This window comes from Sander vitreus, chromosome 15, assembly GCF_031162955.1.
Source record: "Sander vitreus isolate 19-12246 chromosome 15, sanVit1, whole genome shotgun sequence".
In the NCBI taxonomy this organism is placed as follows: domain Eukaryota; kingdom Metazoa; phylum Chordata; class Actinopteri; order Perciformes; family Percidae; genus Sander; species Sander vitreus.
In genome coordinates, this window is record NC_135869.1 from 13239040 (window position 1) to 13266649 (window position 27610).

Sequence of the window (27610 nt, forward strand, 5' to 3'; positions counted from 1 at the left end):
AAACATTTTGTCCAATGTGTGCTCTTCCGAGGAACTACAGCAAACAGATGTATCTTCCAACCACTTGCTTATCATTTTCTCACATTGTTCAAACGAGTGTTTTGCTGAAAAGATTATCTCATTGCAATATTATTCCGGAATTGGTTTTGGCTTATTTGATTGCAGTAGACACATCATGCTCCATGATTTTTTTGTACTTCAGACTTTTTAGCTATAGATAAAGTATCATTATCAAGTAAATTCTAAGACCAAAAAAAACAAAGTTTTTTTTCCTGATAAATCTGACAAATAACTGAAAGCCACAGTTGATATACTGGCTTTGGCCTTTGTGTATTCTCAAACATTGGCCCTAGTGACCCTCATGCAATTGCTCTTTCTCTGCAAACCAAAGCCAAAATATCTCTCAATCAGACTGGCTGTATGAACAGGAAAGTAAACAAGTAAAGTACTGTATATTCCTGGGTATTCAGTGCTGTTCTCGTGATTGGTGAGGTATATTTCCAAAAGACTTACCTTGAGCTGGCTGGCGTAGTGTCCCAGTTTGATTTTGAGTAAGAAGCCGTCCTCTCCCACCTGGTGCTCGGCCTTGTTCTGCAGCTCCTGGATCAGACTGTCCAGCAGGCGTTTGGCCTTGAACTCCTCCTGTGGGTTCTCTAGGTCTATGGCATCCCTAACAACATACACAAACACAAACATGCATGCACGCAAGACACACATACAAAAAAGTAGACATGCAGAAATAAACGCACATGGTTAATAAATGAACATCAAAATGTTAAAAATAGCAAACAAAAAGCAACTGTCCAAAAAATGCTCTCATGGACAAACATACACACACACACATTGTGTTTGCGCTACAGAGCAACTCACCAGAGCTGGCCCTCTATCCACTGGGACAGGTAATGTCGCACCTCAATGGGGAAGTGCTGACCATACAGAGACTGCATCTGGTGCAGAGCATCTCCCTGGAGCTGCTGGGCCTGGATCCACACTGCCATCTTCGACACCCTGAAGTTGAAAAAGTGATTGTTATGAGAGAGCGGAGAACACAGCTTAAAGAAAAGAGTAAGGTGATAAGAATAAAGAGATCATTTAAGGTCACATTACGATGTGCATGGGGGCCGTAGTGCGAGTGATGCTTGGTATCTAAACAGCTTTGAGAGGGATGTCTTTTTTAGCCTTTCCAAAAGAAAAATGCAAGAGCAAAAGTATGAGGAATGGTTTAAACAGTGTATTTATCTGGCTTACCGTAAGCAGCAATCGTTGCTTACGGTTGCCTACCTGCAGTAGTATACGAGGCCAAGGAGCAAATAATTAACTAACCACATTACGTTTGTGGGTTAACAGGTTCCGTAAACTGGGTGGAGGCCAGACTTGGATGCTATTGGAGTTTAGGGTATCGTTAGTGGCTCTGTTCAGATTTTTAATAGACTGGGGTAAGTTTATACACTCATCTTTTAAACACATGGTTTAGCCCACACCCTCTCTCTTGTAATGTTAAAAGTGAACATAAAGTTTGAAAATGCAGAAAACAAGCTTAGCAGCAACAAATAGGGTTATGTTACAAACAAAATAAGACTGATCATACATTTTTATTTATCATATTAGTACTAACTAGCTCTGCCTGGGACAGCTTTAGTTTCAGGCTACAGCTACACCACGTTTTCATTTTTAAACAGCATTTTGAAACAAAAACGATCTCCGTCCATACAAGTGTTTAGACTCCGTAGCAGAACTAATCTCCGTTTATATTAACACGTATAAGTATTTTAATATTACATCATGCATATAGCCTTCATGTGTATACTTAAGAAATGTGTATATATAAAAAAAAATCTGTTTTAAAATGAGTCAGCTGACAACATTAAAAAGTCAGCCAAAGACAACATTTTTAAAATAATTATGGTGCAAGGGTTAACTTAATTAGCTAGCTGGCTACAGCTGATATAATCTGCCAGTGGCTGTTGTCATTTCAGCCAGCGAAATCAACTGGTTTTGTCTACCTCTGTGTGAAATCAAGTATCCACAAAATACTAATTAGAAGTGTTAAATCTGCCACCTTTATCATGAACTGAATGTGTGTGTGGTAATAATAATGTAAAGCTTGACAGTGAAGCTGGACTTAGCAAACAGTCAATTATCTTTAGCTTGTAGAAATGTCACACAATAGCATAATTTGTTAAGGAAATTGACTAAATCCACAATGAACCAAACTAACATTACATTACATGTCATTTAGCTGACGCTTTTATCCAAAGCGACTTACAATTGCTATACATGTCAGAGGTCGCACACCTCTGGAGCAACTAGGGGTTAAAGGAGAATTCCGGTCGATTCCAACACGTAGCTCTGTTGTTTTTAAATTTGGAGTGCTGTCAGTAGCGAGAAAAATGAAAACAATCGGTGCTGCCTACACCGTGTTATCCTCCTGCTAGCATTAGCACCCAACAGGGCAAGTTCTAAACTCATGTTCAAAATGTCATTAAAAGTGCCAACCCATGTGAAGTGATTCCTTCTGAGTGAACACAGTGAATCTGACTGCAGTAGATGTGAAAGAAATGCATAAAAGTTCTGCTAATTCAGCTCTGTTTAGTTCCGGTATTGATACTGCAAGGAGTGCTTCGGGACCGTCTACAAACTACGACACTGAAAAGAGATGCAAACATATTTTCAAAAATAGGCATATGCTTTTTTTTTTTTTTAAGTAAATGCTGTAGTACAACTAGCAGGAGACAAGTTATAATTGAGGTAAGTTTGGAGACACTAACCTTATTTAATCATTAAATTAATAGCCTACATATTTTTGTTGTATCTCTTTTCTGTGTTGTAGTTTGTAGACGGTCCCTAAGCACTCTTAACTGCCGTCTCAACACCAGAACTAAACAGAGCTGAATTAGCAGAACTTTCATGCATTTCTTTCACATCTACTGCCGTCAGATTCACTGTGTTCACTCGGAAGGAATTACTTCACATGGGTAGGCACTTTTAATGACATTTTGAACATGTTGAGAGGCTACAAACAAGTTTAAAACTTGCCCTGTTTAAGCCTGTTGGGTGCTAACGCTAGCAGGAGGATAACACGGTGTAGGCAGCACTGGTTGTTTTCGTTTTTCTTGCTACTGACAGCACTCCAAATTTACAAACAGAGCTACGTGTTGGAATCGATCGGAATTCTCCTTTAAGTGTCTTGCTCAGGGACACACCCAGGTCTCCCACACCAAAGGCATGTGTCATATCCACTGTGCCATCACCACCCCATCTAACATATAACTACGAGTTCACAGAGTATATATTTGGTTAAACAGTCCTTCCAGAAAAATGCAGAGTTTTTTTGTGATTGTTGCGGGCAAAAATCCTTGATTATGCGGCACGTTTTCTCAAAAAATGTGGAATATGCGGGATATTTATGCAATTTTATGCGATGAAATTGCGGAAACTTGCAAAAATTGCGGGAACTTGCAAAAATTGCGGGAACTTGCAAAAACTGCGGTTTCATCGTGGCTTCATTGCGGGGTTTGCAGCTTTTCGATGATGTTCACGTCGCGTAATTACGTTACTTCATAACGTTCCCATGGCAACAGGGGAAAATGGCTGCTCTTGTGTGAAGTAAACGCAACATTTTTCAACTTTCTGCTAAGATATATGTGACTTTTTTGCAACGAAAATGCGGGGATTATGAAGTCATGCAAGCCCTGCATATTTTGCGCGGATATCGGCAATTTATGCGACGAAAGTGCGGCGTATTTGAAAAAATGCAGCCCCCGCATAAATATGCAGACTTTGGCTGATTATGCATTGAATTATGCACTCGCATAATCACGTTTTTCTGGAGGGACTGGTTAAATGAAATGAGTGTTCAGATGTTTCTGGATTCCCTCAGCCTCAGGTGCTGTGTCTTTTCTCTGAACAGGTTGAGGGCTTAAACAGGCTGCTCTGTGGAGACAACAGCTCCACTTTGAGTGTTACTTTGTCTTAGTTTAGAGGACTTTGTGTTGGGTCACTGATACTTGTTTCCAGTCAACACACCCACTCACCCTTCTCAAAAGTGGCACAGTCACTGTCAGTAAAAGACTGAGTGATATGAGTACGCGGGAAGTTTGTGGTGCACGTATATATATATATGTGTGTGTGTGTGTGTGTGTGTGTGTGTGTGTGTTTGTGCGTGCATTTTTAGGTACTTGTGGTGTCAGTGGTTCTGCTTGACAGTGTGTACATATTTAGTCTATCAGTGTATGTAATTCAAACAGTGTATGTTTGAATTACCTAGTTTACAATATCCACAGTACCCACAAGGCATTCTCCATGCTGTCGCTGTTAAACTTGGAGAGAGATTTCCTTTACTCTTCCCATTCTAAACCTGTATCTCCTGTTGAAAAACAGAAGCTAATAAGTAATGTGATGTCAGAAGGATTCCCTCTACTATATACAGAGGGCCCCCTTTCACCCTTATTGTTAATTCTTTCTTTAGAACCACTAGCCTTTCGGATTTGTTCGAATTAAGGCTTAAAAGAAGAATGGGAAATAAAAGTAATTTCCTCGCTGATGCACCTCTGTACAGAAGGTGAACACAGATCCTGATACATCAATCTGCCAGAAATTGCAAAGAATATCAAACTCGGCACAAAACAAAACAATAAATTCTAAGTTTATCAACAGGATAATTATACCCAAAGAAACTTGTGAAACTGAATAATAATGAAATGTGTTAGGACTGTAATCAAGAGAACGGCCTATTTTTTCACATGATATGGAAATTCCCAAAACTGCAAACAAAAGTATTTTGAAACAAAGTTGTATTCTATCTACAATTATTAAAGAGAACATTGGGGGGAGGGGGGGGGAGAGGTGTCAGATGTAGGTGTCTTGTATGTTTATGTGCTTTATGTATTATAACTTATTATAACTGGAGAGCTTCTTGGAACTAGTGTTTGTGAAAATATGACGGTGCTCTTGGGTAGGGAGCATGAAAAAATCCAAAGCACTTGTCTTTAGAAAAAATTCAAATGCCTTTAATACATTTGGCACATTCTCAATAGAATCAGATTAAAAACATTAATATCAATCATTATATTGAATTAATGTGCAAATTGCCTTCTCTGATTAAAATTACATAAGCACCACTTTCGATCCGTTTCTTTTACCCTGGTATAAATCCTGAAGCAGATTACTATCGCCTTAACAATTTACGTAGAGATTGATGTTACAATCTTTAGTGCAACATGTGTATTAGATTTGAATGTTTATATGCATGTATGTTAATATAATCATATGTGGTGTATGTGTATATGCATAGAGTAATAATGTGTATACACAAATATGTATATGTATCAGTAGTATTTGTTTATATAATTGCATGGACATGTATATATGTTGCAGATACAGTATGTGTGTATATGCATGTATGTACAGTATATGTGTACACATGTATATATATATATATATATATATATATATATGGGCATGTATGCATGGATATATACGTGTGTGTACATGTGTTGTGTATACAGTATATGTATGTGTGAAAATGCTGTGTGTCAACCTGAGATCAGTGTTTATTCCAGGGCATGTGTATACAGTATACATATCTTACTAACATCTTGTCAAACTTTTTTTTTTCTCTGTACCTGACCTGATTTTGTTATGTAAAACAACTTTCCCCTGAGCATGAAAAAGATTCATAAAAAAGATAAGATAAGAAGCTTTACCGTAATTTTGCACAAAAAACTTCCCTGTACAAAAAATAAACCACAAAATTTAGGATCCCATGACTTGCACAAATGACCTTCACTGGATAATAAATAAATGTAATGAAACATTTAAAAACCTTCTGTCATCTGATCATCAGACAAAGCGTGTGTGTGCATGTCATGGCACAAATGACCCATCATAGCTGCGCCCATATGCGTAAATGTCCACCTACTACTGTGTAGTGTATATCCTCGACGTTCCACTACAGGGATTGCTTCGGTGCCGCCGAAAATTCCGCCGGATGCATGTCTTTTCGCCGATGTCCGTTACAGCTAGCTAAACTATCTGCCCAATCTGAGTTTTCTCTCGCACGACCAAAAACAACTTTTGAACGTACACGCTTCACCAAAACAAGTTCCTACCCGAGTTAATTTTGCAGCGGCTCCGTGCAGAGCTTTGTGCCGCCCATGACAATTGTGATTGGTTTAAAGAAATGCCAATAAACCAGAGCACGTTTTTCTCCCATCCCGGAATGCTGTGTGGACTAGCCAGACCCTCTGCCGCAGCGCTGTGGAGGAGAGTCTGGCAAAGCGAGACTACTACATGTGTGTCTGAGGTGAGATGAGCTCAAAAAGATAATTCCACGGGTGGGAGAGGGTTTTTGTTCTTGTTCAATTGTATTTGTTTGTTCTGTATGTTCAAAAATATAAAAATAATTAAAAAATTTATCTTAAAAAAAGGAAAGATAATTCCACTCCTATAGTATTTGTGCCTGTAGACACTAATGCTGTCAGCCTAGGATAATGCTCCTGCACTCATATCGCACTGAATGTGTCATGAACTATAACCTTTGACCTTCCAGCTTGTTTATATCCACTGGAGACTTCAGACTTTAGAGAGAAGGCACATTCATGCTGCTATGATAGTACAGTGTTGTACTGTAGTTCTACGAGCGGCTCACCTCTCTGTGGAGCAAAAGCTTTCCTTCAGTAAACTTTTAGCCAAAATCACAACCAAACTTGATTTTAAGGGATTTGATAGTGTCACAATTAAAGTAATTTTTCTGTACTGATCAAATAAAACGCACAAAGAACTCAAAATATTAGACAAAAGTCTTGCATAACTTCAAACCATCATAGCTTTAAAGTGCCCATATTATGAAAAAAACACTTTTTCTGAGATTTGGGGTGTTATTTTGTGTCTCTGGTGCTTCCACACGCATACAATCTTTGAAAAAAACAAACATTCATGCTGTTTTGAGTGAGATACGGGTTTCTGAATGTAACCTGCCTTCAGTCTCCGGGTGAGCTGTTCAAAATCTGCAGAGTTTTCTACGTCACTAGCCGAAACGCCGAGCTAACCGCTAGCATGCTAGCGCTAGCTAGCTCTCTCGTTCTCAATGGCAAAACACTGCTACAATACACAGCTGCAGCAATGTGCAGTACAACAAAATATGGTATTTTTTGAAAATTAAACCATGTAAACTTATTCTGATATAACCTCAAAATACAATCATGAACCTGAAAATGAGCATAATATGGGCACTTCAAAGCTGAAATGTGTGATGTTTTTATTTTTATTTAAATAATATATGATTATCATATTCATCTGTATGACAGTGGTTGGAGATGCATTTTATTCTCTGCTACTGCTACAGATTGACCATGCCAGTAATGTGTAATTGAATCAGTTAATATGTTACCTAGCTGGTTGATGACACTTTTGCTGCCTGAAATGAGCTGACAATTCACAAACACAACACCAAACACTTTGCTATAGTTTGAACATGCAGATTGTTTTTCAGATTGTGTATATGATGAAAAATCAAAGGCAATTTCACATGTCTTTCAAAAGATAAAGTGCTTTTCAAATGAGTGCTCGTTTTTATCTGAGGGCATCATTAGCGAGCATCAGCACTCAGCTGATTGGAGGAGGAACCGAACAGGAAGAGCATGAAACCTTTTTTACCACCTCTTTGTGTAACACCTATCGTGGGTGCAGGACTGTTTTTCTGTACCATCCTGTATTACACAAACAATTAAGCACAACAAAGCATGCTGGGAGCTAAAGCTTTAAACAGTGTTTGTTGTGCTGCCAAAAGACAGTGACAAACGAGTGGTGTTTACTAGTGTGTTTGTCTCTTTAACAGCTCTCTAAGGTGGAACCTCCAGGCGCTGTTTGCCCCACATTAGCGCCTCCGTTCTCACCTCCAGCAAGAAAATTAGATGCTTCCCAGCAGCTGTTTCACTCTGACTAACCGCATCATCCAAATGCCCTGACATGAACCCGAGATATGCTATGAAAACTGAAAAGTCTCTTTCTTTGCCACTGTCCTCTCTTTACATGAAACGCTGTAACATGTTTTTACCACTAACTCCACTGCAGATAAAAAAGAAAAGAAAAAGAAAAAACACCTTACCTCTTGCCTTCAGCTCTGTGTTACCATGTAACAGCAGGAAACTCTAAAGAGGAGCACCACAAACCTGAGACAGACAGAGATAGAGAGACAGAGAGTCAGAAAGAGAGAGAGAGAAAGCAAAAGGAGGAAGTGAGTCAACCTCGGGTGCTTCTGAGGAAGCTGTCTTTTTTTCAAAGACTGGAGCATTAACAAAAAGCATGAGAGGTTGAGAGAGAGCTGAAAGCATGAAAGGGAAAGTCCACTGAACAGATTTATCTTTGTCCATCGGGGCAAAAAACCATCAGACGATCAGATAGGTTGACCTGTTGACCATCACAGCCAATAGTATGGCCAGATTAGCTACTGCTTTATTCGGAGGTAAAACCAAGATATCACCAATGAACTTGGTGAGTACACAAGTTCATACACAAAAATAAAACCCAGGTTGTAATATGTATTTTTCCTTTAAAGGTCCCATTGTATGCTCATTTTCAGGTTCATACTTCTGTTTCTACTAGAACATGTTTACTTGCTTTAATGAAAAACAAAACATATTTTTTCTCATACTGTCTGTATTCAACCTCTGTTTGAAAAGCTCAGTTTTTCTCAAATAAGCCCAGTCTGCTCCGATTGGTCATTGGGCGTTCGGAGTCCCTGCACCATCATCTGCAGCCGGGGAATGACTGTAACCGCACTGTATCGGCACTTTCTACCTATATATAGTATAGTTGTGACCAGAGCATGTGAGTGGGGTGGGGCGGGGATTTTTGCTCTTTGCTCACAGAGCTGTTCATTCCTTTTGCTTCCCTGCTCAAAGCCGCTCCACTCAATATTGCTCCACGCTCAACTCAGATTTCACCCTGCTCTACTCAAATCGCTCACCTCTCGCTTCAAATAAAAAATAAAAATAAAGCTGTGTTGTATTTATCAGATGAACCACACCCACCCTCCCTTCATACCCGGAGTTCCACCAGCAAAAAGTTCGCCAGATGATGCGGCATGAAGAGAGAGGGCTGGCACCGTTAATCTGCATGTACTGTGCTGCAGTAACACAGAGATGGCTCGGGCATGCTTCAAACTCATGGCGTGAGCAGTACCGGAGCGATATTGGAGTAGGGGAGATAAGGCGACGGCTCATTTTAGGTTTCTGAATATGGGCTGTGTGCATTTCTCTGTGGATTAAGCATTTGGATTCTTTCACAGTATTCATATAGCACCTCAACCTGCTTTACAATCAAAAAAGACATGGAAATCTCACTTTCTACAATTTGGGACCTTTAATTCTGGCCTGCTGAAGACAAGTTAAAGCTTTGTTTTTGTCTCTTTCTCATTAATTCATCTAAGAATAGTGCATCTGTGTAGTAATAGGAAAGTCCAGAGGGTGTTTGGCCCGATCAAGAGGCTAGAAAGTGGCATGGCAGCTGCATAAAGCTTGGAGCTACAGCCTGACAGACGGTAAGACTGTCATCATAAAGCACACAGCGCCAGAGAATCTGAAGTCTAGCTTATCGTGATCAAGACAGCTCTCATTCCTGGCTAGACCCTGAAGAAGAAGAACAGCAGGAATCCACATGCTGGCTCAAATCTCCAGACAAATATGTGAGTATTCTTATTATACTGTCTGGACCTGTCTTCCTTGGCTCAATCCTTCTTAACTTCTCTGCTGTCCCACATGCTTGTTCGATTTAACCCTCTCATTACCTAATCAATTTGCTTCCAGACTGATAAGTGCAGCTCCATACCCACTGGAGAGGTTTACAGAAGCAGTTATCACAGATGTTTATTCTACTTAAATAGGGGCCTTATATTAATGCTCACGAATGTGTTCTCTTCCCATAACAGAAACTATGAAGCGCTGATAAGAGTGATGCTACTTGAAAGGAGAAGCCTTCTGACTCACTACACAGGAGGTTATTATGTCAGCTGGACAACTTACACATCTTCACATTGTCTCAGGAGACAAGGATGGGCAGATAAACAGTACAGTACAGTGCAATCAAATATAATAGCCCTGCAGCCCTGCCATCAACACTGCATTTGTGTGGTTTATAGAAAGCTGGCAATTAAACCAGTAGTTATTTTTAGACCTTAATTTGTGGTGTTATATTTGGACTGCAACACATTGTAAGGTGTTTCTTGTATTTTGGCCACTCCCTATATTTATGAAGACGAGTGCAGTGCCTGTTCAAAACAATGCCTTTTCGTTATGGTCCGATGGCTTGGCCTTTGTTATTGCTGCTTGCAGCTTTCTCAAGAATCGCTCATCCAAACAGCATAACACTCAACAATGCACTTCCTTGGTTCCAGAGCAAAACACCTGCCATGACATAATTGCTAAGCTATGAATGCTAGAGTATACAGCTAGCTTTTTGGGACCAGGCTATTTCCGGGTTCATTCATTTCAAGCGTTCATTCCAAAAGTTACATCGCAGATGCTTGAAATGTATGAAGTTGCTACAATGTAACAACTCCAGTCTCTCTGTCTTCATCTGTTCTTGAATGTACTGTAGTGAGCGACGGAGAGTGAGCTGTACCAGTAACAGTTAATAGGGGTACCGTACACAGTGTGTACATAATGCACTACTCATAAATATGTCCCATAGATCTCAAAAGCACTCGACACTGCACTTTCTTGGGTCCTCAGCAATACACGCACCAAGTGTGAAGTCAGTCAGATGAACGGTTGTCGAGAAAGAAGAAGAAGCCCCTTTCACACATGCACTACAAACATGAAATTACCTAGACATTACGCGGCAGGGCTGTATGTGAGAAAGCTAATGTCCAAATCGGTCGGATCGGACATCAAACAGGGTTTACCCTACCAGCTCCCAGTAAGCACAAAGACTGTGTAATCTCCGACTGAGCTCATGTGAGAAGAGTGCAGAGTATTCACAGCGAACGAGTGGCCGTGTTGATAATGTTTCTATCGCAAAACCGTAAAGAAAACAACATCCGAGGGTGAAAAAGAAGCATGATTTAGACGAAGACGGCAACGAAAATGTCTAACTGGAGAGACGAGATTCGGGAACTTCTGTCGGTAAGGGCCGCAATGCCGAAATCGTCAGACAAATTTAAGGAACCGCAAGAGATACAATTGTTTATGACCAAATTACGAACCGGCTTTCCCTGAATTTGTGTAATCTGCGCCATGTCCCGTTTGATGCTTGTCTAAATTAAACAAGTACTTCCAGTAAGTGAGAACGCATTTGGCACGGACAGTCTCCTGTTGTGTGCTACATGTGTGAAAGGGAATTATGTCGGGATCTGATTCCTCGGACATTGTCCAGGTTCATATGTGAAAACGGCTATAAAGACAGACACAGACTTACTGCCATTTGAGTTAGATACACACACGAACAAATACTTCACTTTCACATTGGCTCATCCTTCAAAGATCATCATTGTCGTTAATTTTTATTGCCATTCTTTTCCAACAGTGGGAGAAAGGCCTTGGCTCCATCTCCAAGCCGTTCTCACACTCGCACATACATTTTTCTTGTCAAATATGAATTTACTGCCAACAGATTTTCCTCTCTCTCTCTCTCTCACACACACACACACACACACACACACACACACCCGCAGCAGATAAACTAATTGAACACCATGGTAACACCAGACACTTATTTGGCTTAACTGATGAATTGCCAGTTAAACGACTGAATCCATGTTGGCTTCAAGTGTTTGATTCCACTCTCTCAGATACCACACGACAACAACACACACAGGTTAACATCGAGTTAAAGCAATATCAGTCTTCTCCCTCAGTCCCTTTACACAACGTTAGCAAGAATGCAAGGAACAACTACAGTGGTTTTCTTTTTCACCCACTGTGCAGAATTGTGGCACATTAATGAATTAAGAATGACTGGATAAAAAATCAGGAGAATGGGTTCCAGATAGCATTACGCAACTGCTAAAAACAAACTAAAACCTAGGTGTAGAGGGTTCTGTTGTCCATAAAGTAAGAGAGGACTGTTTCATTTTTACTCTTTCTGCATGTCTCTAATACTGAACAAAACTATGCCATGAGCTAAAATGAAGGTGGTGCCATTTCACTCAACTCACACCAAATCCAGTTCACACATAGCTATAAACTCAATACTTATAATAATTTAGTGCATGTGTTATCTGTCAAGAAACCAACATACAGCCTGAAAAACACATTTTATAACATTTTACATTTTCTGTGCAAATGCATCAGCGAATGGAGTACAAAACAGAAGATAACTTTAATGTTTTTGTATGAGTCAATCAGTGGCAAGTAAAGAAAAATCCCTCTCACTCTACATGAGGAGAAGTCAACAAAAAAGAAATGTGTTATTCCAGCCAAGCCCTCACTAGTGTGTTCTGCCAAAGAGTATTGAGTACACCATTGGCAGAGTGTTTTAAAGCCCAGCTAAAATGTGTTCTTTTTTTCAAATTGTTCAAATAAGTCCACACAACAGTTTAATGCTCCGAAAAAAATATTTAATAGTGTGTATCAGGCAAACAACGTTTCGGCCCAAAATCTGGCCTTCATTCTGGCCTGATTCTGCACTTTTAAATATTTTTTCAGAGCATTTAATTGTGAACTTTACCTTATTTGAACATTTACTTTTTTGTCCTGCACCAGCAACTACATGAATGTGCACAATATTGTCTTTTTTTTTGTATTGCCCAGGGTCTCAGGATACAGTATGCCTGCATGTTCGTTTAGCTGGCTCCAACGTGAACAAAGCAAAATTAAACACAAACTCGTGTCACCCACTCTTTCCTCTGAGGAAAAACTGCCATTCATCAACGTAAGCACTTCCTGTTAGGAAACTGAAGTGCCACCCACCATTCAAAGCAATCTCACCGCTCTCCTTTACACCAAAGCCCGGTGAACACCAGAATCGAAAGGGTACAGGCACAAACAACATGCCATATGATGCTACAGCTAGTTTTGTGGGTTTTAAAAAGGACCAGACTGGTGTTTTTGCATGTTTTATTAAAATGATCCTGCATACTTAACATTATAACATTATACATAAAATGTTTTAATAAAATTAATTGTATCAACAAACAATTTCATTTGCAAGTTTTTAATCCTGTGTTTTACATTCTACTAATGAAGGGATCCTTTAGTGCCTTTAAAACTCACTTTAAATAAACACTCACAGTGAGCATTGTGCTGCCTTAGTTTCTTTATCAAAGTAATACGGTGCTGCATTATAAAGTACAGACCGTCATCTGAATGGATGCATTGAAGAGCTGGTAAGAAGCTCCAATCAAGAGTCAGCTGCCTCACAGGAATCTACCAAATTCACATGATCCTTTCCACAGTGTCCATGTTTACTTGTTTTGTCTGGGTTTGATTTTACATAAACACATTTCTTAGAGTAGCTTGTGAATGTGATGCTGTGCAGAAGCTGGCTCTCAGATGTTACGTGTTGGAACTTCCCACCAGCATATGGGTGAACCATGTGGAACAATTAGTGCTTTCAACTTCATTTCATAAGACAAACATAAATCTCATTTCTGTGCAAGTTGATTTTCTGACATTAAGTGAAACCAATGGGTGCTTGGAAGACACAATATTTAAAACATCCACATTTCTTTACCTAGAGGGTGTGGGGGGATTATTTTGCCAAGCATAAATTATTTTGTAGTTAAATCAGTTATTAATAGTTTTTATTGAGACACTACAACTAATTGAACCTAGTTGACAGAGTCTATTCTAGTCTGGGCCAGCTGCTGTTGACAGTCAAAAGATAACATTACACAGTGTTTGGTTTCACAATTTATCCACTGATTTACTTGCCGCCTGTCATTCTCCATAAAATTGTATGACTGGAAATAGGACTATCAAGAAAATGGCGATCAGATGAAAAAATAGTACAGTGTGCTATGATTTAAAGAGTATTACGTGTTAATCAGCAAAAGTTCACTAATCTACAGCTCTTTGCAGAGTTTACTGCCCTTGTCCACATCTCTCCATTCACCATTTCACCCAAATCTATCTACCCCCCTTTTCCATGAATTGCAGGATACATGAGGAAGGCAAATAGTTTTTTGAAGGATGACTTTTTCTTTTTTAATACATGGCACAGGGAGGTTGGCTGGTGACATGATCCTAATCATAGTCTATCTGTTTTCCCTCAAAATCTTTATTTCAGTTGTAAAAATAATTCCAAACCTATTTATCCTTTTTACATATTATTTAGAACATTTAACACTCCACACAAAATAAAACCCCTCCCTCTCCCATCCCAAACCCATCCCTACAACCAATCAACCAATTCAATCTACAATCAAATCAGATAATTATTCATTTATTACACTGAAACTAAAGTAAGCAATGTGTTACCTTACGTGTACACGGCCTTAGAAATGAACCAGGATGGGAGTTTGTAGTTTGAAGTCAGGTTATCTTATTCTATTTTAGCCTGTTTTATTTTATATCTCTTTTTAACTGCTCCTTAATGTTTTATGTAAACTACTTTGAATTGCATGTTGCTTAAATGTGCTATAGAAATAAAGTTGCCTTTCCCTACAGCCTCCAGCCTGTCAGTCAGTCACGAGGGCATTAAGAATCCTGTTGTGTATTGGCATTTCTTTAAACCAATCACAATCGTCTTGGGCGGCGCTAAGCCCCGGAAGTAGCCCCGGTGCCGCTGCAAAATAGCCTCCAGAAGGAACTTGTTTTGGTGGAACGTGTACGTTCAAAGGTTGTTTTAGTCGTGCAACAGAAAACTCAGATTGGACAGATGGTCTAGCTAGCTGTCTCAATTTACCCTGCAGAGATCTGAGGAGCAGTTAACCATAGTCCTCATAAATCCACCAGAGTTTAGAATTCCAACACAAAGAAAGCGGAAGGTAACGGACATCCGGCCGAAAAGAGGGACATCAGGCGGAATTTCCAGCAATCCCAGAAGTGAAACGTCGTGGATATAGACTAGCCTGTCTGTACCCGCACCACGGCTGCTTTCGGCTCGCCATTATATTATATTGCAGCAAACACTGTTCGCGTGGAGTTTTGAAAAGTTTGACCACACTAGCAACCGCTTTACCGGCATTGTCGTGACTCAAACAAACCGCCAAGGCGATGTAGCTTTGCTCCTTCCGCACCTCTGCGTGCCTGTGTGTGTGTTGGAGCTAGGATTGGGCAAAAATTACGATTCCAGTGGAATCGTTTCTTTATTGGAATCGTTTGGAATCATTTAGAGGATTTGGTTTCAAATCCGATCATCGCTTCCCAATTTAATATGCACGTTTTGGTTTCCGAAGCGGCCAGGCGCTTGTTGTGTTGCAGCCGTGGAGCACGCGCTCTAGTGTGGCTTTATTTTATATTGAAAAAGCCCGGTAAAACTGTCTGCAACTCACCACTGAATTAAAATAAAACGTTCCTCTTATTTGTGAAAATAGGCATGTGACCCGTTTCATCTCCAACCCTCAAAGAATCGGAATCGAGAATCGATAAGAATCGGAATCGAAAGGAAAAATCGGAATTGGAATCAGAATCGTTAAAATCCAAACAATGGCCAACCCTAGTTGGAGCCCAAATCTCTGTCAACATGCAGAGAGGACAGATATGCTAACTCGTACTGCACATGTGTGGGTGCTGTACTGAGCATGTGTGGGGACACAGAGAGTTCCCCATTTTTAGATAGATGTTTGACAATGTTAATATAAGCAGGTCGTAGTGTTCTGAGCTGCGGAGCCTTTGATTTGTCTCGTCATGGCTGCAAACTTTTCTTTCCATAAACAAGGCGAAGAGCAGTTACAGCTGCATCATCTGGTTGGTCAAAAAATGAATATAAAGATAAATTCTGTATATGTAATTATGCTGCTGACGCCTGTTTGTTAATGTAGAAGCCTGAAGCTTGAAAGTATTGGTTTCTTGATTGGTTCTTCTACTAATTTATTTTGAAAAGAAGTTTGCAAATAAACAACAATATTTAACAAAAGCAACATACTTGACTTGTGACAGGGAAAAACAAAAACACATTTTGCTAATTATTACAGAACTTTGTCTAGGTAGATAAATGAGTCCTAAAATAAACACCTGGCTCCACTGTCTGTGGTCTGCACTGCTTTCCTGCTACCCTTCCATGCTCCTCTATTCTCCTCCCTCCATCTCTCCCTCAGTCCAGCTGCTCCATGACAGAGAATGGCTTCATTATCACACCCACCCTGAGCTAGCATTTATAAATAACATCTCAGAGTAAAACTGCAGAGTGTAAATAAAGCCCATAATTTACTTCAGGCATTATATCCAGCGCATGTGGTTGTATCTATTTCCACAGCAATGGTGACCCATTCAGGGATATTAAAACGAGAAACATAACAACCTTTAAAGGCTGGTCAAACATGTCATCCGCAGCCACAAAATACACAAACCTCCAGAGCAGCAAGAACGTGAAAAAGGACAATGATTGTGAATAGTTTAAACAGAAAGACAGTTTACGAAAGGATGGAGGAGGGTGGTGGGGTCAAGGGGCAGGTTAGAGTAGAAACAACCAAACCCTGAAATGCACTGGAGCAGTAGTCAGGACGCCCAGGCCAAACATCCTCATAACAACACCAGCACAGATCTGGCCCACTGCTCTCCTGCATGCAAACATTACAGGTTGGCCAATTCCCATCTTGTCAACTCATCAACTTTTTCAGCAGACAGACGGCACAAACACAATCACTGTCGTGAATCATCTCCAGAATTAACTATGTGACAGTCTGAATTCCACATTTATGTTTACTTTGCCAAAGTTTTAAGATTTAAGGAGCATGTTCACAGCAGATTTTGCTTTGATTCAAATCTGGAACAGTTCATTGATATATGTCTTCACTTCAGACCTACAGTGTCTGTCTGACCGGACATGAAGGTGGATCCCTTTAATGACCTGCACCTCCACCTAATCTGTGGACATGGAAAACAAGCTAGTGCAAACAAGAGGATGAGGCAAAAAAACATCTGTAAAACTGGCAACAATCATTGGTCGAGGGTCAAACTACTGTGACAGTCAATTCACGTTAAACACACAGAATCTAAGAATGATGGAAGAAGGAGACATGTGAGACTTGTGTCACACGGGAGCGCATGACAAGCAAATGAGCCAGGATCTCAAAGGGAAGGACAGATGACTACAAGAGGGTCATTGTGCTGTCCAACATGCCCTGAGGTGCTGTTGCTATGCTCTAACCCACATCCCATCACGCTGTCAACATGAAGAAGATCACTCATTATAGCCGAGTAATGTGCTTGTGTTTATGCGCATGCACAATCACGCATTGGAGTGCACAGGTGGTGACACATGGCTCGTGTATTGTTTCACATTTGCATGTGGAAAAACTTTAATTAAATATGGCACACAAGACTAAATTAACACTAAAAAAGGAACACATCTGGGGTAAATCAAAATTGTGAGTCGAACATCTCTGCCCTGCAGGCATTTCCTATCAGCCACAGTGTCAGCTACTGTTGTTATTTCTCCATGCAACAGGCTGAACAGAGACGAGAGTGGAATATGGCTGTCACTGTGCTTGGTGGTGTTTGAAGCCCCCAACGTCTCCTTCAAGGCAGTGCTACGACCGTTAACTTCAAGGCACCTAACCCTAACCTTAACCCTAACCATAACCATAACCATTGCCTAATCCTAGAGACGTTGGGGGCTTAAAACACCGATAAACTGTCACTGTCACATCCTCACATTAGCAAGATGAGCTAATTTCTGATCTGTCGTTAACATGATGGACCAAAACAAACTGCTCTGACAACCACCTATAATCAGTCAAAATGTACACCAGTCAGAAGCAGTTAGAGGTAAACTGCATGTTGCTGTGGGTCTCTTTGTGATTATCTGACCATATTAGTTACAGCTTGTAAACTAATGGAGTTCGGGTGCTCTTGATTTTCTCCGCTCTTAAAAGAAGCTACATGACAAACATGTGATGCAGTTTAAGAGTGAGAGTGAGTGACTATTTAAAGGACAAATCTACCCGAAATTTCAGAGAAGAACTCAATTCAACAGGTTAAAAGGTGCTATGGTACCTTTAGAGTCTGGGCCAAGATTAGCCTGCTCAGCACTTCTGTCACTCTGGATTTGACATTGTCATTGTATGTAGCGTTGTGAGTGACACAAAATAAACTTTGAAATCCAATTTGAATTAATTTCATGCAGTTTTCTGCTGCCCAGACTTTCTAAAACCAATCTGGATACAATCAGGATATGCCAAACAACTGATTTAGGCTGGCAGTCAACACACAACACACACAAAGGGGGTGTGACTTCATTCTCTGCTCAGGGCACCATTACTCCACTATATATTTACATAGCAAATTGTTGTTTACTGCTATATTAGTGTTCTGAATGTCATATATACAGTGGCACCTTTAAGGACTCTGGGTACAGCTAAAAGTAAGTCTGAGAAATGCAAAATGCAACCTAGGGTCTTTTTGTGAATGTACCCGAGTCAAACTTTCGTTTTAAAAGCATATTTAGGACGGAAGCATCTCTTTTAAGATTTACCGTATTTTCGTTTTTCTGTCAAATGGCCTTTTGAATGGGAGTCCTAGGGGCACTTTTATGCTAGCCTCAAAATAGCTATTTTTAAAACACTAAGAAGGCTCGACACAACATGAAACTTTGCTCGAAGTATCACCAGGGGCTCTACACATGAACAAAAGCATTGACAACATTGTTTGTGTACACAGAGTTTACTAAAAAGAAAGGTTTTGAGCAACTCACTGTAGCTGTTCTTCCGGTCGCTGTCTATCGAGCCAGTCAAAAATAGTCGAGGGAGGAGAGTAAAGATGGAAAGCTCCAAAAGCTTAGTTCCATATAAATGCACGGATAATTCGTTGTTTTGTCGTTAGTGAAACACAATATTGACCTTGTAGTTGAAAGAGGAGCCTCATATAAGAATGACACTCCTCCTATGGAGTGTCATTCGAATTCGGAGATCGCCTATTTTGGACTGGGAAAATGGCGGATAGCGTAAACAACAACTGCAAACGTGAGTTGCTCAAAACCTCTTTTTAGTAAACTCTGTGTACACAAACAATGTTGTCAATGCTTGCGTTCATGTGTAGAGCCCCTGGCGATACTTGGAGCAAAGTTTCACGTTGTGTCGAGCCTTCTTAGTGTTTTAAAAATAGCTATTTTGAGGCTAGCATAAAAGTGCCCCTAGCACTCCCATTCAAAAGGCCATTTGACCGAAAAACTAGAATACGGTAAATCTTAAAAGTGACGCTTCCGTCCTAAATATGCTTTTATACTAAAGTTTGACCCGGGTACATTCACAAAAAGACCCTAGGTTGCATTTTGGCGAGAATTGCGCTTTAAAGAAATCTCTACAGACACCAACTAGAAAAATTGTGTGCTTATGCACACATAACAAAATAACCATGGGAAATGAAGGGCACTGCCCCTGGTGTGGATAGATGAAAGTTATCCACATAATAGGCAAGTTTAATTAAGCAACAGAACATCTGGTGCAGCCACAGTTTAATTCTTTAGGGCATATTGTCTTATTGTTAATGAAGTCTGAATACCAAATAGAGAGATGTGTTAAAAACACCTTACAGCCTTAAATGTGTCACTCCCCTTACATTTAAATAATAGAATTATAGTCTTTCATTTCCGCAGAAGCATATTTTTACCTACATAAAAAAAAAAACATTGGTATATAGCAGTCCAAATCGTAAGCAACTGGAATAAACAAAAATTCTAAATTACCTTGATAGTGTCAAACGAATCAACACGTCAACATCCACAATTGACAGAATCTTTAAAAAAAAAAAAAAAGAACTCAATGATGGACGGAAAAATAATCACTGATTGCTTCATGGTTCAGATTGAATGGCATACGTCAGTTTGACGAATCAGATGGCAGAGCGGTCTGCTGTTATCATGTATCAAGCACTTCTGTACAAGAGAGCTGCAATTCTGCCTTTTGTATTGTGCTCTTAGACACAGAGACACATTTCCGACTGATGACTGACCAACTGTCATTGTGTAAAGAGGAAAGAGAAGCCTGTACATGCCTCCAGGTAGCCAGTTACCCACAGTGCTGCAGCGGAGGCCTGAGGATACTCTTTGTCTGCTGGCTGCGATGATGAGCTACTACAAACAAAAGGAGAAGACAGACTGACTGGCATTATACAGCCGCTTTCACACAGGTGATCAATGGCCTGTGGGGGTTTATTGTGTATATACTGTCATCACTGTGACAGACATCACACTCAGTCTCACATCACACTCACCAACAACTGAGTATTTCATTTTCCCCAAATGACACTCGCTGAACACAAACATGCTGAGGTCAACCGGGTAGTTTGGATTGTTTTTACAGAACAGAGGTATAAGTTATTTGTTGGTAGTAATACTGATGCATGGATGCATGCTCCCACCCCAACCACTAAAATCCCCCTGTCTACCATCTTTAAGGGATGTAAACAGGGAGTACAATGTTGCCATGTATTCAGCAAGTTAGCTGTGGACTACAACTTGGCTACAACATTTTTAAGCCTATATTTGTTTACATTTTGGCAAAATTAGCACCACTTAAAGTATGCCAAATTAGCTATTAGCAGTTCCTGTTTGCAATGTACATGTGGATGTACATACAACTATCACTGAATGGCTAAAAATGTGATGATTCTGGATGAGTTCTGGAGTTATAAGAAGTGTCTTTTGTCTATGATTGCTAAGATGATTTATTGAGGATTATTTGCGATGTACATCGCAGATAATGATGTGGTTTTGTACGCCTCACAGTTTGAAACCCTCTGCTCTAAAGTAACCAGACACTGACAGATAGAACAGGGGGGAGATAGATATATGACCACAGACAAAAATAATTACACTTTAACAGTAAACACTTGTGCACACACATGCAAGGAGATTCTCACTGAATAATCTTTGCAAAGCAAGGAGCCTATTCCTGAGGGAAAATAAAGTTATTACTCACAAAGCATACAATAGCCTTCCCTGGGGTTGTAGGACTTATACATTATTAGATGTGATTGCTAAAACTCTCCGAGGGGGCAAACAGAGAAACACTGAACTGAGAGAGAAGATGGAATCCTTTATTTTCTTGTACACGACAATAAAGGAAAACAATTAAAAACGGGGAATAAAGCATCTGCATGTCACAGTAAGCTACAATGCCATATTTCTGATATTCATACTTTTCAAATGTGCATTCATACTTAAACCAAAGTGACTGAGGAGCCAAGACCAAATCAATTATGAGGAATATGATGGTACTGTATTATGTTAGTATTATTCCTGGATTATCTTTTGAAGTGTGTAGCCCAATACTGGTTTGACACCACCTTCCACTTTAAGAGGAATGTTCTTCCCACTGACAGAAGACCACAGACCAACAGTCTGAGGAACTCTCATTTCCTGGCTCATTAACTTTCTAAACTCTGGCTGTTAGAGGATAGTCAAGAGGCCGTTGCTATTGGCATGTATTTGACTGATTGTGTTGTGCAACAATTTATGTTCTTTGCACTTCAGTACATTTGTTTGTGTCATTACCTGTATACCGATATATATATATATATATATATATATATATATATACACACATACATACATACATATATATATATATATATATATATATATATACATACACACACACACACACATATATATATATATATATATATATATATACATATATATATACACACACACACACACACACACACACATATATACAGTATATATAAAAAACTGTTTAACTATCCATATTTTATCCATATTGTATTTGTCTTAGTGTGCATTGGTATCTCAATCTACTTTTTTTGGCTGCTGTTTTTCAATCACAGTACAACACTTTGCACTGAAAGGTGCTATATAAATAAAGCTAGTTAGCACAGTGACATTTATGTATGTAACAATTTAGAGCCAGACAAGCGTGGGGAGAAGATTTCGACTCTACACAGAAAGGGCTAAGAAAAAAAAAAGTGGACCTGAAGTGAAGATACTCGGATCAAATTGGGAAAAAAAAGAAGAAAAATCACCAGCTGTCTCAGTCACAGTTCACCCGCTGCAGTGCCCGTGCTTTGCTCCTACTTGCACCTCCCCTGCTCCCCTGTTGTAACACCAGACCTTAGCAATCTGTTATTTCTGTGTGACTGGCTAGAGCTGTGACTGGGCAGAGCAGCCTGCAGGCTGAGTGATGGAGCAGCAGTCAGTATAAAGTGGGATCAATCTGGGAGTCATAATATACTGCAGGTGACAGCCCCCTGCCGGACTCCAGCCTGGAAAATAACCGTGTGTCATTGCTTTACAACGATAAGCAAACTGCTACATGGCTGCCTGGGATATGACTCTACTACATGTAGCAAGTCAAGCATTTCACATGCGATTGTCCCTTTGTGCAACTTTATGCAGAAGTACATTTGCCTTTGTTTGGTAACAGAGAAGCCTTACTTTACTAGTGATGACATGTTGCAATGGTGGCCTTTTGCAACCTTGTGAGAGCGACAGACTATTTTAAGATGTTGGCCTGATAGAGAGAGGCTGCAATATATTTTCATTCTATTGTGATCATCAGTTTAAGATCCCCAAGTGACTTTTTCAAGTCCACAGTGAGTGCAGTGAAACTCAATATGTCCCTATTTGTTTGTGAAAACTTACATAATTGCAGATGTTCAGGAAATATTTTCGAATTCATCGCTTTTTACCAGTGTCTTCTAAAGTACTTTTGGATAAAACAGTAACCTGGGAAAACCCTGACGAACTTCCGGCAAATTTGAGATTTGCTCTGCAAGTCAGTCTGGCCAAGAGCCCATTTCCATTTTTTCCAAATCGAGGCACCAATCACAACCGTTGAGGCGGGCTTTACACGATGACGATAGCGCAGCGACGGCAAGCAACTTTTTGTTGATGCCGCTGTCATCACCCAGATCGTTGGTCTGATTGGTTGAAGGACAGAGGCATTTGAGCAGCGTCCGTTGGTGACGCCCCTTTGGAAATGGGCTGTGGAGGAAGCTTGCCCTCAGTTACAACTGAGAGTGGGTCTGGTGTCAACCAGGCTAATAAAACAGTATATAAATAGTGAAATTTCATAGTAAGTATAGCAAGAATTCCTAAATGAGTTCTCAAATGTCAGATGTCTGCTTTTAGAATTAAACTCACAAATGCACATTATAGCTAGATGCACACACCATGTGCTGTCACTCAGTGCTTCATAGGGAGGGAATAAGTGCCTCTTGCAGATCTCTGTTTCTGTACTCTCTGTACTCGCTGAATCCCTGGGTAGTGTGACCTCATTGTGCTCAGCTGGCCTACTAGCCTCTGAAAACTCCGCCCTAAACCCCTTCCAGCCAGAGCTCGACCAGCTCAACCTGCTTTATTCCCCCGCCTCACGCTCTCAAACCATCTGGACAGACGCCTAAGAGCAAGTCAGGGAATTACAGGTGAGAAAGGCTGCAGCCTATATGTGAAAAGGAAACAGTGCAGCTTTGAAATACTTCCACGTGTGAGACTGAATCGGTTATTTGTTCAAGTGCAGCACAACCTTCATATTGTACAGTAGGTGCAAAGTAGAACAGTTGTACTTTACAAAGCACAAACATATTTAATATTTGAATATCAGAATGAAAGCTGGCCACATTAAATGCAGTTGAAGTCACCTCCATGTCTAGAATGTAAAGTATAAACATTGCTACAGTGTATGATTTTGCATATTGTGTTTACCACAGATACATATCTGTTAAGGTAGTGTAAAGTACTATAAAGCAACAGAGGCAGATTTGCAAACAGGTGACACAAGCTAACAGCTAAGCTCTGTTGTGTTGTCACCTTTCTCCACTGTAGTCAAGACAATCTACTGCTATTTATCAGGACCTCCATGCATGCATCCACTAATTGTTTTTATTTCATGTTTTACCCAAGTAACTACAAATAGCATGTACTTAAAATGACTGCTGACATTTTATAAAGCTTATCATAAGTGTTTGGATGATTTCAGACACCCATTGCAGTCCACTGATATTATATGAAAATCAACACGCAGAGTCGTTAAGCTTACTTGAGATAAGTATTTGGTCACAGCCGCAGACAGACAACTGTACGGAAACTGTAAGACCAGAATAACACATACTAAAGTGATGTTTACTTTTTTACATTATTTAAAGCAGTTCCTTCTCTATTTGTCTTGTCTGTCTCTGCCTTGTCTGTAACAGTGACAAACAACTCAGCTTCACTTTTCTCTTCTGGATGTTGAATGTTACATTTCTACATTTCTGCATGCATGGAAGCCTTCAAGTATAAGTTTCTGTGTGCATTTGTCTACACATATAAATGCATCCCTGCAAGTTGGTGTCCACTACAGAGAACCAGTGGGTGACATTATATAATCTGAGTCCAGAGGGAGTGGTAAATGTAGACATGGCCTGAAGCTCAAGTCCGTGGCAGCAGGAATGCCAGTTTGCTGGAGTGGAGCCACTTGTGGAGCACCCTGCAGCCAGAAAACCACTGAGCAGAGACGGACAGCAGGGACAGCTAGCTAGCCAGTTGTCACTGTCCAGCAGTCTGCTATAATGAGACATCAGTGCAGGATAGTGTGAGTCCACTTGTAAAAACAGTCATTAATCTAAGCCTGACCTGCAACTCTTTAAGCTGCCACAACTATTTTAGTCACTTTTCATGTGAACAAACGGGTGCACCACCACAAATGTGAGTTAAGGTTATGGCCATATTTATTATCATGCAGTGGTGGAAGAAGCATTCAGATCCTTGACTTAAGTAAACTAATACACCACTGTAAACACACTCTGTTACAAGTAAAAGCCCTGCATTGAAAATGTTACTTAAGTAAAAGTATGTAAGTATCATCAGGATCACAACAGTTCTGTCAATCAACTAAGTGTTAAATCATCTAATCATTTCAGCTGGACTTGTAGGCCTGTTCATCGTTGGGTAGTTTAATTTCTAATAAAACTTCATATTTTAGAAACTACATGTGTTTTGTTTGCAAAAATCTTAATTTGTAAAGTAACTAGTAACTAAAGATGTCAGATTAATGTAGTGGAGTAAAAAGTACTAATTTCCCTCTGAAATGTAGTGGAGTAGAAATAGAAAGTGGCATGAAAAGAAAAGACTCAAGGAAAGTACAAGTACCTTAAATTTGTACTTTAGTACAGTACTTGAGTAAATGTACTTAGTTACATTCCACTACTGATATCATGTCACCCTGTTCTCTACGATGCGGTTTTCACTCTGCCTTCAAGAAAAACCATAAACACATTTTTTAACACAATGTTGGGCAAAACGCTGTACAAACTACTTCTTTAATACAACCAAGCCCTTTTAGCCACTGTCTACTTTATGATACATTTTCAAATTTGTAGTGTTTATCCTCTAAATAAAAATACTGTGAAGGCATCATTGGATGTGACTCCATTACATGAGCGATCAGACTGATATTATCCAAATGCCACATTTTTATCCATATTATTTAACTATTCATTAGTGATAAAAAGTCAAGGAAGTTTTATTATAAAGTCGAATAATAATTATAATCATTATTATTGTTCTCCATATTACAAACTAAACTGCCCATCGTAAACACTGATTGTATTGCAGAGCTACTTTCTTTACCTAAGTTGCATCCATACTCAGTTTTACAATGGATGTTTACAACAGATGTCTCATGTACAGTATTTCACCAGTCCATTTCTCCACAAAGAGGCACTTTCTTCTAGGACCGCAACTAACTATTAATAACAATAAATAACAATTATTTTCTTCTTTCAATAAATTGTTTTAAAAGTCTTTCTTTGTCAACCAATAGTCTGAATTAAAACCCAAATATATTCAGTTTACAATAAACTACCACCACAAAAATCACCATGGCACTTTTGTTTATAAAATGACTTAAGTGATTAATCGATTATCAAAACAGTTGCCAATTCTCTGTCAACTGACTAATCCAATAATCGTTGCAGCTTCTTTTGATTACAAAAACAGAGACAAAAAAATTGATTTTTCTTAAACTATGAATATTCACATCTTGGCTGCAGATTTTCACAAACTGCCATGATCCTCTTGGACAATACTCATCAACACACATACATCTGTGTGACTAAGCCAGCCCACAAATTCTGGTCTTGCTTATTGTGATCTGGCACAGTCTAGGAGGTATTTGGTAATGTGGGCAGCCCTACAGAGGATTAACTGTCATGGAAACATCATCATTAAATCGTCTGATACCGGAATCAGTGGTCACACCTCTCGTTTGGCTGTCATTGGTCTTTCTTACCAATTTTGAAACTGGACAAACAAGAAACTAGCTGTTCTGCCAAACGTCTTACGGTAAATTCAGTTGAAAATGTAGTTTTTGAAGAAACCGAGAGGCGACAAATCACATCATCATGTCCAAACATTTCTTACACATTATGGATTTATCTGGCTTCCTATTGTTGGGCTCAGTCATGTTTGCTTCAAATTCATGTCTTACAATTGTCAGCTCAAAGTCTTCAATTACAAAAATTTGATGTCAACAAACATCTTTTGTTAAATAATAAATAACCAAGCCACTCTGATGACAGCATGCACAGAGCAGAAGGCTTTAGAAGAAAGAAAAAAAAACACTTTCCAAAATAATCATCCAACAAGAAGCTTAACCTACATATAGCATGAATTGGAAAGAAAGAACATGCAACAGATCCAGAATAATAATATCACTGCTGGTCCATGTGTTAGCTGAAGGCATTTGGGGGTCCCCTTCTCTTCTTACACACCAAACACATGCACTGCCTGCTCTAATCTGCCAACACAGACCTTTGGCAACAATGTGGTTTTAAACCCCAAATGCTGTGTCATTTCCCCATGCATGCAGCATGACTGGATGTTTCTGCCTGCTTTCTGTTTCAAAGGCATATAAAAACAATGGTTAGGGTATCTATTCATTTGCTGATATAATGCCCAAGATGACGCTTTTATTCATCACATCAGCAAATGGATGATAACTACCGGCTTCTAGATGAAAACAGTCTGCAAATTAATTTATACTTATCTGTTTGGGAAACTTAATTTTTTTGGCTTGATATTAATTGAATCTATACAAAAGAACAAAACTTTTGTAATTATTTTCCTGAGCTGGTGGAGCAGAGCAGAGAAATCGTACTGAAGCTATTGTTCAGATTCAGGACCTGCCACAGGGGCCCCCTGCCACCGTTGTTTTTCCAGGCCTGGGGCCCCTGAAGAGAAAACTAGGCCAAATTAGTACCTGGCACAAACACAGAGAGACACAGTTAAGTTGTCCCCACAGGAGCAAAGTTAATAATGAAAAAGAACGCTTTTGTTCCTTTGCCATAACAGATCAGATATTCTCTGATTGATAGGGACAGATTGTACTGGCTTTGTATTAATCATTTAGAGGAAAGACTTGGAGGCCATCAATATAACAGGTTCCATGTCTTATAATTCATACAATAATACGGCTCTGAGAAGTTATATTAAAGTTGCATGTCTACAATGCACAATGTCTATACTGTACAGATCGACTCTTTAAAGGCCAGAGCACAAGATGTAAACT

At 39.6% G+C, this 27610-nt stretch overlaps 1 protein-coding gene across 3 annotated transcripts in view; it reads right to left on the reverse strand.

The window, feature by feature from the left end:
• The window catches only part of stat5a (signal transducer and activator of transcription 5a), a 58220-nt gene that overhangs the window by 15444 nt on the left and 15166 nt on the right, over positions 1-27610 (reverse strand). For 2 of the 3 annotated variants that reach the window (XM_078270510.1, XM_078270512.1), the window contains exons 2-3: positions 871-1008; positions 514-670 (exon numbers count right to left, since the gene is read on the reverse strand). In XM_078270510.1, the coding sequence (XP_078126636.1) occupies positions 514-670; positions 871-1008 (295 nt within the window). Of the gene's footprint in view, positions 1-513; positions 671-870; positions 1009-8107; positions 8172-27610 lie in introns of all 3 variants that reach the window. The other variant, XM_078270511.1, reaches the window with a different exon arrangement.